Source organism: Ruditapes philippinarum, unplaced genomic scaffold, assembly GCF_026571515.1.
Source record: "Ruditapes philippinarum isolate M1 unplaced genomic scaffold, ASM2657151v2 ctg16507_1_1_1_1, whole genome shotgun sequence".
NCBI classification, from domain to species: Eukaryota; Metazoa; Mollusca; class Bivalvia; order Venerida; family Veneridae; genus Ruditapes; species Ruditapes philippinarum.
In genome coordinates this window covers 6,121-18,266 of record NW_026864624.1, presented here as the reverse complement: position 1 = coordinate 18,266, position 12,146 = coordinate 6,121, and the positions used below count along the sequence as shown (strand labels likewise).

Here is a 12,146-nt window from a genome sequence, read left to right as displayed (position 1 = left end):
TTAATGTGACTAATGAGACCACTTATGTTAAAGTCAACCCACCTATCAAGATTCTTAAAAATTTGTTGCTATGATCTGCTTGAAAGCTCTGATTTTCAAAAGGTGTGAAAAACTGTTATTGTATGAAATTAGGTGAGAAGGGGTCATTTTAGAGTGGTACATTGTTGCTTTTCAGCACATTTATTTTTTGAAAAATTAAATTTTCATTTGATTTATGTACATCATAATAATAAGTGATACTGTAAAATTAAAGTTAAATTTCTTCAGAAATATTTTCTTTTTATCAGATTAAATATCAAAGCATTTTTTTGATAGAGTCTTTTATAATGTATTTGTAGGTACATGTAAATATACATATTGTTCATTTCATTAAAAAATGACTAAAGTAGACCATGGTCTTAAAAGTATGTAAGCAATGTTTAGAATATTCACTTTGATTCAGTCTGAATGGTGGTCTTAATTGAGGATTTTACAGTATAAATGTTAAAACAAAATTTAAACTGTATCATGTAAAATAAAGACATCCTTTAAATTTAAATTAGTTTCTGTAAATCTGAAAGTAATCAATGTCAATCAAAATGTAATCATAATTACTGTCTGAATTTAAGCTGTAATTGTTAATTACAATTAAATTAATCAATTTTTTGGACAAGGTAATCAATTACATGATGATTACAGTGAATCTGTAATCAATTACAAAAATCAATGATTTACAATTGATGATTACCCCAGGTCTGGTCCGGTTTTATTTTATTGGGAAGGGACAGTAGATATCCTATAAGTATATGTTTGCAGGTCACAGGTCAGATAACCATGACACTTCAGTAAAATCCTTGTCTGATGAAGATTTAAGAAAGAATAAGCCGTAGTTTATATAACCTAAAAAGATCAGTCATCCCCTCCTAATATAAGTTTAGGCAATTTTGGTCAGAAATTCAGGGGTCACAATGACGCTAAATCTTTAACCCAATCAATAACTTGTAATAAATGGCAATTTTTACGGGCAAGTGAAGTAGGGGCATCCTTGTTAGGAAAATCATATAAAACAGTGTAATTTGATTGGTTATTTATCTTCGTTCGAACAATTAACTTTCTTCGTGGCCACGACTAAACTTTCTCGTGGCCACGACATAGTAACTTGTTCAAAACGACTTATTTATCTCGTGGCCACGACTTAGTAACTCGTGGCCACGACTTAGCTATCTTTATGCCCCGTTCCCACGACTTAATTATCTCGTGGCCACGACTTAGTAACTCGTGGCCACAACATATAGTATCTCGTTTCCCACGACTTAACTATCTCGTGGCCACGACTTAGTAACCCGTGGCCGACGACACAGTAAATCTCGTGCGCACGAGATAAATAAAAACACACACATGTCACCTTTGTGCCACCTTAAGTTTGAAAAATTCAATTTCACTTTTCACACACGCTCAAAAAGAAGTGTAAACAATTGTATAAGAGGTGAGTTGCCAACTTTTGTAGGATGAGTTATTAGAGACATATATAACTTTTTTTTCCCACATGCTGGCGGGAATCTTCAAACACGCACTTTTCGTCTGTCGCATCGTGTTCTCTTGTTTTTCAGTAAATTTACATGTCAGTCCCCAACTAACACTGTTCGTATACGCCCCTATATAAAGTGGACGTAACTTGTTTACTCCACGTGCCAAAATTACGGATCATCCGGAAAATAAAAACGGGATGACCGACAAAAAGCGAACACCTGCTGCTCATTAATTATCGGAACACAAACATTATTGCAACTCTGCATTATCCAGGTGGCAAATACCACGTGACATTGGCCCGTCATTTTCGCGCATCATTTCCAAGACCAAAATGTTGCTCGATTTCGGAAAAGAAAATAGCCCCGTAAATATTTTATTTTTCTTACCAATTTTTCTTTGGGATATGTACCAGTCTACGGAAAAATATAAGCTTTCCATAGAAATATTTTGATCTTCGTCAGTTTGATTAAGCCCGTTTTATAAACACTTTGCATAACCTTGGAAGTTTGCTTGTATTAGAGCGGCGTATACAGTTGCAAGCTTTTTCGTTTTCTGGCGTTATCTGGTCTACGCCATGATTAAAAAGTCAGGTTTACATCAACCGGGAGTACGGGAAGGCAAAACTCTACCTAAATATTTTTCATATTTTTATTATTGAATGACGTAAATCTTACATTTTTCTTCAATTGTCAATTCTGGCACCAGTTCCAAGTCGAAAAAAAGGACTACAGTTTAAAGCAAGATTTTAGAATCCATTGCAAATGCAAAGCAACATGCCTACCGTTCTCTTTCTATAATTATGTTAACCATGAAAAGCATTTTATTTACTATTATACGCTTTACATAAACACAAACATGAATATTTAAATGATTTTTACTCGCTGCGCTATAAGTGATTTTAAAAGTCGTAAAATTGTTGTCTGTATTTGTAAAGAAATTGATTTGCTCTTTAATCATTGTTCTTTCTCACGGTAATGATTATGAAAAATCTATTTGTGTCATGAGCAATACTAAAACGTGGAATAGAAAACAGAAACCCTAAATATCGCCAAAAACGGCAAAATTGAAAATGTTTCAGGCTCTGATTGACTTAGCTAGCCTGTCCAATGAACGTGCACATTTCAGGATCACTTTCGATTTGTATGCTGTGAAAAAGGATACCGACTCAACGCCGGCCAATTTTTTAAAGTCAAAGCGTTATTCTTTTGTAAAAAGCTATGTATATGTATAACCATAGCAAATCTTTTAGTATGATAGATTAAGCTTTTTAACACAGTGGCACTCGTTGATAAAAAATATTTTTTTACATCCTGTTTTTCAACCCACGGTAAACGTTTTTCGTGAACTGGATATTAACTTCGTTAACTTAAGAACACTATGAAACACTATTCTATTTTATAATTGCATTTATTTCTGTTGATAAACTGCATATACTTAGTTAATTATATCAGTCAACTCAGCTTTATCAGAGAGCTCACCAATATACATTGTAAAGATAGGAAGGGAACGGAATTTATGGTTTGAAAACATTTAAATCGAGTAGAACTTTTTAACAATAATGTCTCTTTCAACCGAATAAAAACGATAGGGCTATTTGGGACTATTTCTTATCCATGTGGTCATTGGCCTGTAAATGCATGGATTATTGCACGCGGTATGACCTGTAGATGTCCTCAACAGGATTTTTGTAGCATTTTAAGATTTAAAAAGGACCACACATTAAAATCTAAAAACATGATAAACATGGACGCATATACTAAATAAGTGAATTATCTGATATGTAAATAAAGAAGTAAGTCATTTCACTTTTGAAGGATAAATTAAAATTCAATATACTCTTCAAATGTAATCGTAATTTTACTAAGCTTATGATAGCTATCAATTATTCAATGGACGCATCAGTGGCATATGGACCCCAGTCATAGATCTTGCCGATGTTGCTATTACAGATGTTAATGTAAATATTTATATAATTATTGATAATCATTATCATTTCCGTCTTTTTTGAATGTTTTGTTTTCAAGAAATTTGACTGTGATCGATGGCTGTTGGATTGTAAAATCATTTATCTGTTTACTATTTTCTAACTTTGTTTACTCCACATGGCGTCCATTCTCGTTCTTATTCATGGCTATTTTGGGTATTTTTGATAAATAGAGAATCATAAGTAATGCAACTAAGTAACAATACTATCAGATTTACACGGCAAGGTTCCAAGTTCAAATTGTGATTTAGTTTATTCAAACTCTATAGAACTTTATTATACAAACAATTCCAGAAAAATATATTACCATTTTAAAAGTCTCTCTTTTGAGGACAGAAAGAACCTATTCGTCACATTCACGAGTGTCAGTGTTTGTCAGTTACTCTTTAAAAAAAAACTGAAAAAAATACGTTTAGCTTTACAACACTCGCGTTAAAGTGTAACCCTTTCCATAGCATACAAAAGTGTTTTTTTTTTATTTTTAACTCTTTCTCTCACTGAGAGCACATATATTTCTTATCAATTTCGCCATTGTGAAATAGAATAAAACACATTTTACTACATAGGATAAGATGAGCAATACTTTAAACATCTTCAAAAACGAAGCCAAAATATTATTTTCCGACAGGACTAAATCTACATGATTTGACGCGCACTTTTGCGATACAAGTAAGTGTTGTTGCTTTAAGGAACAATCAGTTTTTTTTCACAATCTCTCTGTGGAAGATCAACAATGAAAAACTCAATTGTAGAAAGAGAACGGTAGGCATGTTGCTTTGCATTTGCAACGGATTCTAAAATCTGCTTTAAACTGTAGTCCTTTTTTTCGACTTGGAACTGGTGCCAGAATTGACAGAATTGAAGAAAAATGTAAGATTTACGTCATTCATAATAAAAATATGAAAATATTTAGGTAGAGTTTTGCCTTCCGTACTCCGATGGTTGATGTAAACCTGACTTTTTAATCATGGCGTAGACCAGATAACGCCAGAAAACGAAATAGCTTGCAACTGAAGCCAGCTCTAATACAAGCAACTTCCAAGGTTATGCAAAGTGTTTGATTATAAAACGGCTTATAAACTGACGAAGATCCAATATTCTATGGAAAGCTTATATTTTTCCCCGTAGACTGGTGCATATCCCAAAGAAATTGGTACAGAAATAAAATATTTACAGCTATTTCTTTTTCCGAATCGAGCAACATTTGTCTTGGAAATGATACCGAAAAATGACGTCAATGTCACGTGGTATTGCCACACTGATTATGCTTACTGCAACTGCTTAGTGCGTACTGTCACATGCGACTATAATATCGCTATCGTTGTCATCTTTGTTGTCGATGCGCAGTGATAATGTATTGCATTATATTTGTAATCAGTGAATATATTGAAGCATATGAATGCTAAGACACATCAAATTCGCCAATGATTGATCAAAATGAAATAGTTTATTTTGACATAATGTCGACAATATAAGTGGCAGATTTATAGCAAATTAAAGATACAACTACCATGTTACATATAGTTATAAAGAATGTTATCTTAAACACCAAACATAATACGTTGTCCTTAAAAAGATGCAATTAAACATATAGCATATTAAAAATATGTGAGTTTGATGGTTTAGTAGGGAACACACAAGGTTGAAATTACATGAAAGTGCATTCAGTAATCATAAGGCATGATTGAATTCAGCAAAACGCAGGTTTTCATTGTCATAAAGAAGTATAGAAGCAATCATAATGTAAGTTCCGATATCATAAAGCAAGATGGAATAAATGCATTAATTCTGTTCCATATTGGTAGGAATATTATTTTCTCAAAGGACATTTGATTTGATTCGATATGTGTTGTGAATTTCATGAATTCAGTTTACTATTTATAATGTTGAAAAATATTTGATTGCAAGGTGGTTTTTTTTGGATAGCGTATTTTGTGAATTTGTTATTCAGCTTATCCCATCACATTTTAGATTCATTGTTGAACCATCTTTTTAAAATAAAATGATAAAAAGAATCTGCCCAAATTTATTATGGGGTCTAAATAAATCTGATATTCTGAACGTGTACATTATTATGCTTGTAAAAATTCATATTTGCAAGACAAAAACTCATGAAATTGTGCTTTAAAATGCAATCTTTCAATTTGAACTTAATATTCAAAGTTTAGCTCAACGTGTACTGGAATATTCCCCCCTTATGATCATATTTATCCGTCTTGACAATCGAATTTATCAACTAATATCTATTGTCAATTTCATGACTTTTTGCATTAGATATTTAAGGAACATAATTTTACCCACCCGAATATATAACAACATACACATTCTAAAAATGTTAATGGAAACCCACAATTTTCTCATTATAATTATGACAGATGATTATAAAAATTGTTTTGTGGATAAGGAAGTAATAATTAAGTGTTAGATAAAATTGATTGATGAGGAGATGTTTTCTATGTTGAGCTACCGGCATAAAATTAAAGGTATCCAATGGTAGTTAGATTTTAGTCTAAATAAAATATTCAAAGTTGTCAATGAGTAAATCTGTATTTTGTGAAAAGTTCCCTCAATATCCATCATTATAGCTTACTAGATTGCATAGTTAAGTTAACGCCAATAACGAATGAGACATAACTGTTGATAGTGTTTGTGAAAACCTGCCATCTTACAATTTAGACAGATTTTTAAAAGAACGTAAATGTATGTTTTTTTTTTATTTTAACTGTCACTGTGCAACTATAAGTAATATCACTTTCAGTCCCAACTTCTATCTTGTGCTCAATTTGACTCTGCTAAAAATCAATATCAGTCAAATAAAAATAGTCAGAAAGGACCCAAAAATACAAACAAGTTTGCTTCTTTAAAAAGAAGCATGCGAGAGGTCTTTTTGCTGCTGTGGAAGATTTGTTTAATTCGAAAATATTTGAGAAAAGACACAATGAGTAGTTACAAATTATTATTATTTTACAAAATAGAATTTATTATATATATTGAATATAGTATCATAATGAAAGTTTGTTTAAAGCTTCATTTCTGAAATGTTTTGAAAGATTATTTGCCGGAATAATGTACTCTTTTCTTGGCGCATAAGGGATATTTTTTTTACAAAGAGAACTAAATTTAAAATAAATGATATATATATTAAAACTATTATCAAAAAGTTTCTTGTAAAATTCAATAAGCAAATTTTCGGTTAATGTTTTGCTAAGTATATGGAAATATTTCCTCTACATTTTCCAAAATGGGCAAAGAGTATGTTAATCAAAAAAATTTAGACCAGGATTTACATAAAAATATGTTTATATCATTTGAATAAACAGTATATAATGCAGCCTCCAACCAAAAAATTTGTGCCATTTGCGCCAAAAAATCACCATTGCCTTATTTAGTCATACCGGTCAAAAGCTTAAAGAGCTGCAAACTTTCGGTACTTTTGTAATAGTACATGGTGATATTGTAGCTATAATGTTCACTGTTACTATTTATTGGAACATGAAATATTAAAACGCTATTCAGAACACAATACGGTAATCGATTTTTACAGTTTAAAACATTAAAATGGAATGAAACATCCGTGTAGCGCTAAGTAACGTTAATGATATTTTGCGATTTTTCTATATACCGATTTGTTCACTTCGATGATAATTTTTCGTTTAAGTTGAGTCTCATTTTGAAACGGATACGCGAAAATGGATGCCGCCAGCAGTCAGTCTGAACACTGTGGAGAGGTCTAGGTCTGATGACCTCTCCAATAACAAAAAAAAAAACAAAAAAAAAAAAAAAAAACGGGCTACCTTTTCCGCTCTTTAGCATCGGTTTGAACATAATAGCGGATTAACATATGATAAGACTAACTGTTTCTGAAATGTATGTTGTAACATCGAACAGAACTCGCAAATGGATTTCTATTTACATTTAAGTTTTATACATACTTCGTATGAAGTTAAGCTTGTACAACAAGTTTTAATATCAATAAAAATTAATTATGAAATTTTCAGACAACAGTAGTTTAAATAGGGTTTTAAAAACTGTTGAAAGGCATTTTAGGACTATATGACCGGTTGGTATATGTGATATTTTATTTAGATCAAATATGAATAAAGATCAAGCCATAACATGTTAGATATTTAAAAGAGTGTTAATATTTTACTGTTTGAGAAAGATCCGAAAATAATTTTCAAAATAATATATTTATGAATTTATTTTTGGAAATCCGAAATTGATATTAAACATAATTTTGGCGGGTATACATCTTTGGCTTTCTAATTCATTTGTAGGTTTATAATCATTTTACAAAGCGTTGTATGTTTTTATTTGTTATAGTCTGTTTTTGTTCTCTGAGACACCATAAAATGTGCTAACAATATTGAGTTTAATGGGTTTTTTTCTCACACATCCACACTCGGAACCATCACGTTGATGAGAGACCCCAGACATCGGCAGGCAAAAAAAAACACTGCTACTGTAAAAAGGCAATTTACACGTGGTGCGCGGGTTTTCCCAAAGAGGGTGTGTTTCCAGTCCTGACTGAACCCGGGGTTGAATACACGGGGTTTAGTAAGGGTACAACAGTGCGTGAGCTCATAGTGAGGGCTTGAACTACGGCGCACTCTACTGGCAACAACAGCCCTAATCAGGGCGACTGTAACTTACCGTTATTGCCTCAGGTAACTGTACGTTATGGTGCTGATTGTTCGCTGTACAGTGGCTTACTTCAGACCCAAAGTTCATATTTCAGAAAATTGCAGGCGTTATCGATAGCGAAAGCTACTCTTTGTGCTTTAACGGACAGATGGACCCTCTTAAAACATAGACTACAGACAAACAGAGTTTTAAAACGTCTTACTGTGTGATAAGTAGTCTACTAGATCGCAGTTGGCACCTTTAATGACCAATATTTGCGTTGAGCTCTTTATCACATTTGGTGATGTACAAGGTATTTTGGTAGAGGAACTTTATCTAACGTTAAATTCTCGCGTGTTTTAAAATTTCATCGTTAATCTCTCTCCCATTCGTTTACCTTTGACAGTTCATGAAGAAAAATAGTTTTAGAATAAAATATGTCGTGCGTTTATATATTGAAGTGTTTTATTTTACTGATCAGTTTCCACGTACATAATGTATTTTCAATGGAACAAAATTGCAAGAATTTAAGTGCAACCATCATGGAATGCAGTAATCATATTCCAAAGGATATAGCGGATACAGTGGAACATGTGAAGCTAGTTGATATTAATACAAAAGATATTTCTCTCAGCTATAGCTCATTTACAGGAAAAGGATGGTATTTATTAAAACAATTGGAAATATCGACATTAGATGCTCCATTAGGATGGATAATCCTTTATAATAACACGTTTAGCAGTTTGCTTTCCCTTCAGATTCTTCACTTATCTATGCCGGGTCTGAAAAGTACTGAAAAGACAGCTTTTGTTGGACTGATTAATCTTACAGAACTGGTGATTAAAGGATGTAAAAGGCTTTCATCCTTTTATCTTTTGCAAATGTTGAAAGACGAAAATTCGATGCCGAATTTAAATATCTTAAAAATTGACAGTCTTAATAAGATGGCGAAAGATCCTTGGAAACTTACAAATCTTGACAAAGAGTTCTTCAAAGCATTAGCCGTAAGGAACATTACAGATTTCTCCGCTAGGAATATGTACATAGGAATAGTGGATGTCGAAGCACTTATTTTAGTATGCGACACATTAAAAACACTAGATTTTTCTCATTCATCATTCTATCTTTTTGCTGCAACCCCCACACCTTGCAATTCTCTAAGACATCTTGTTCTTAACAGTATACAGCCACAAAATAAATGGGACAACTTGAATGTCGAAAACATACACGGACGAGTAAAATTGTACGATAAATTTTACTTCTTTAAAAACATTGTAAATCTGAATTACGACAATTTCTTTACAAATGTGTCTATAGTAAAGAATACTTTTTTGCATGTTCAATGTCTGGATGAATTCAATTTTAAAGAGATATCAGTACAAAACAACTTATTTCGGAACCTCGACGTGGTTCTAAAAGCAGATTTATTGTTCAAAAAGTTAGAGAAACTTGAACTACAAGGCAATACATTAGAGTATTTGAATGGAGGAATTTTCACAAGTATGTCTTCCTTGAAAACGTTAAACATGTCAAATAATAGGATTGATGTCATGCAAAAAATAAATTCCTCGGATTTTGAGAATATTCTTTATCATCTAAAGTCCTTGAAAATAATAGATCTTTCTAATAATGGACTCACATTTTTACCAAGTAAAACGTTCAAAAACAACCCTCAATTGACTCTATTATATTTGTCAAACAATCGACTGGGACAAATAACCCTAAGTTCAACATTTTCCTTATCATTAGTTGATCTACAAAGTAACGCAATAACACACTTGGACCAAAAAAGCCGTCAGTGGTTTGACGAAAAATTCCAGTACAACAAAACTTATACAAAATTCGTTGCAAATTTGTACGGGAACCCGTTTCAGTGCATATGCAAATATGAAACATTTTTACAATGGATAGTACATACACCTCTCGTCGGAAACCCATCACAAACTATAACATGTTCGGACCATGAACATGATAAAAAAATAACTGTTCAGTTTACTAAAAATCTGAATAAAGAATGTCAAAGGGCAACAAGGCTTAGAAATATGGCAATTGTTTCATCCATAACTATAATTACTGTTATCGTAACAACTGTAAGCACGGTTGCAGTTTGCAAACATCGAAGAAAGAAATTAAGACAAAAACGAACAAGAGAAGAAATTGTGGCTCAAATTCAGGACAATAATTACCATTTTCAGTATCCTGTTTTTCTGTCATATAGCAACGAGGATGTTGATCTTGTCATGGAACATGTGTACCCAGATCTCGTCGGTCACTTAAGACGTATGTTTGATACACCGAGAGACTTGGTTTGCACTGGCGACCGTAATTTCCGGCCAGGGCGAACTATTTTTGACGAAATTGATAATTGTCTTAATATCAGCGCTATTGCTATTTGCGTCGTTTCACACCAGTTTTGTCAAAGCAATTTTTGTAAATATGAATTTGAACAAGCTTTTGCTTTGAAGAAACCCATCATGCTAATTTTCATAGAAGAAGTTGACGAACAGGACATGTCACTTCTCATTAAACAACATTTCAATAATTACACGAGAATAAGTTTACGTTTTCATAATGGTGATGTTATCATTACACCGAATTGGGAAAGAGTTTGTGAATCTATTCTTGATTTCTTACCAAAGTAAATCAAATTAGCTATCAAATATATGAGACACAATAGCAACAAAATAAGACTAATTAGAAGTTGTTTCAGTCTTGGATTATATATACAACAAAATGTCAGATTAATGAACTTGAGACTGGAAAAAATTTATAAAATTTAAGCTTTCGATGTGTAAAATTCCTGACGAAAAGGTTGTGATTTGCCTTATCAAGAAAACAACTTCAGCCTTTTTATATGTTCTTACAAGACTTATCTGACTTTTCATATTCAGATACTAATATTATTTAGTTTTTAATATATGATAAGGAAATAGAATGTATATATATATTTTTTTTATATAACTCTTTTTTTTTCATGAAGTAAATTTTGTTATATGTGATCTGTTGACAGAACAATTAAGTTGTGTATAGAAATCTTGAAATTGGGAGACTCTTCTGGAGCAATGAACACAACAAAAGTATATCAAAATTGCAGACTCGGTTTGAATGATCTGTCGATGATGGATAATGGAAAGGTGAAACATCCCTTACTGGAATCAATAATCACGAAAAACAAAGAAAACAATAATTAGACTGAAGTAAAGTTTATGTAACAATACATTTGTAATAATGACTCTAATATGACAATGTTAATGTCGTTATATTGTACATGTTTACTATACTCGTATAGTTAGAATTATACAACACTTTTCCAAATTTGCCTCTCCATGCTACGATAAATTAAATCATATACATTGTGTTCAATTTTGATTAAAATTGGCTGTTAAATATCTAACCCAAAGCTGTATTTAAAATTCATGAACATGTCAAATCTCATGAATTAACGCAAATAAAAAAACATTAGTGATCTGATCATGCTTAAATGGCTTTAACGGGTGTTTGTCATAGTATTGAATGACATGAAATCCTAAGTCACCTTTCATTCAAATTATTTGGCGTTTTTAAAAAGAATGAATTTAAATTTGGTTTTATACGCATGCCATTTTCTTTTACTTTAAAAATCCGTTGTCAATGTGAAAAATATTAATCATTTAGCAAAAGTTGAAAGTAATTTTAGTGTCATTTTATCTGTAAACAAACTCATTTAAACATTTTTAAAAAGATAAATGTTATGTCATTTTTAAGATTCGTTTTTTAATCGCTAAGGAAGAAACTTATAATGAGAAAATCAATTTACTTTCGCTCGTTCATATCATAACAGGTCTTGAGGTTTGTTTGTTGAAATGCCGATTTGAACACATTGTTGTCCATGGCTCGGCGACAGGTCCACCTAACCGGCTTTCCTTGACAACTAACAAGTATAATCAATTTTTTCTGTAAGAGATCAACTTCTTATCCCACATGGTTTTTGAATCAGCGATGGCAGACACATAACCATTAGGCTAATTGTCCGAGATCAGTTGTCACGCAG

General features: G+C 32.1%; 1 protein-coding gene across 1 annotated transcript; it reads left to right on the top strand.

The window, feature by feature from the left end:
- Positions 1 to 8,437: 8,437 nt before the first annotated feature.
- LOC132726299 (toll-like receptor 4) lies at positions 8,438 to 10,870 on the top strand. Its single transcript, XM_060711606.1, has one exon. It carries the CDS (start codon positions 8,554 to 8,556, stop codon positions 10,756 to 10,758), a length of 2,205 nt encoding a protein of 734 aa, XP_060567589.1. The 5' UTR covers positions 8,438 to 8,553; the 3' UTR covers positions 10,759 to 10,870.
- Positions 10,871 to 12,146: the final 1,276 nt, after the last annotated feature.

Bases quoted from the DNA above. Each gene is read 5' to 3' on its own strand.
- LOC132726299 (XM_060711606.1), top strand. From the start codon at position 8,554: ATGTCGTGCGTTTATATATTGAAGTGTTTTATTTTACTGATCAGTTTC.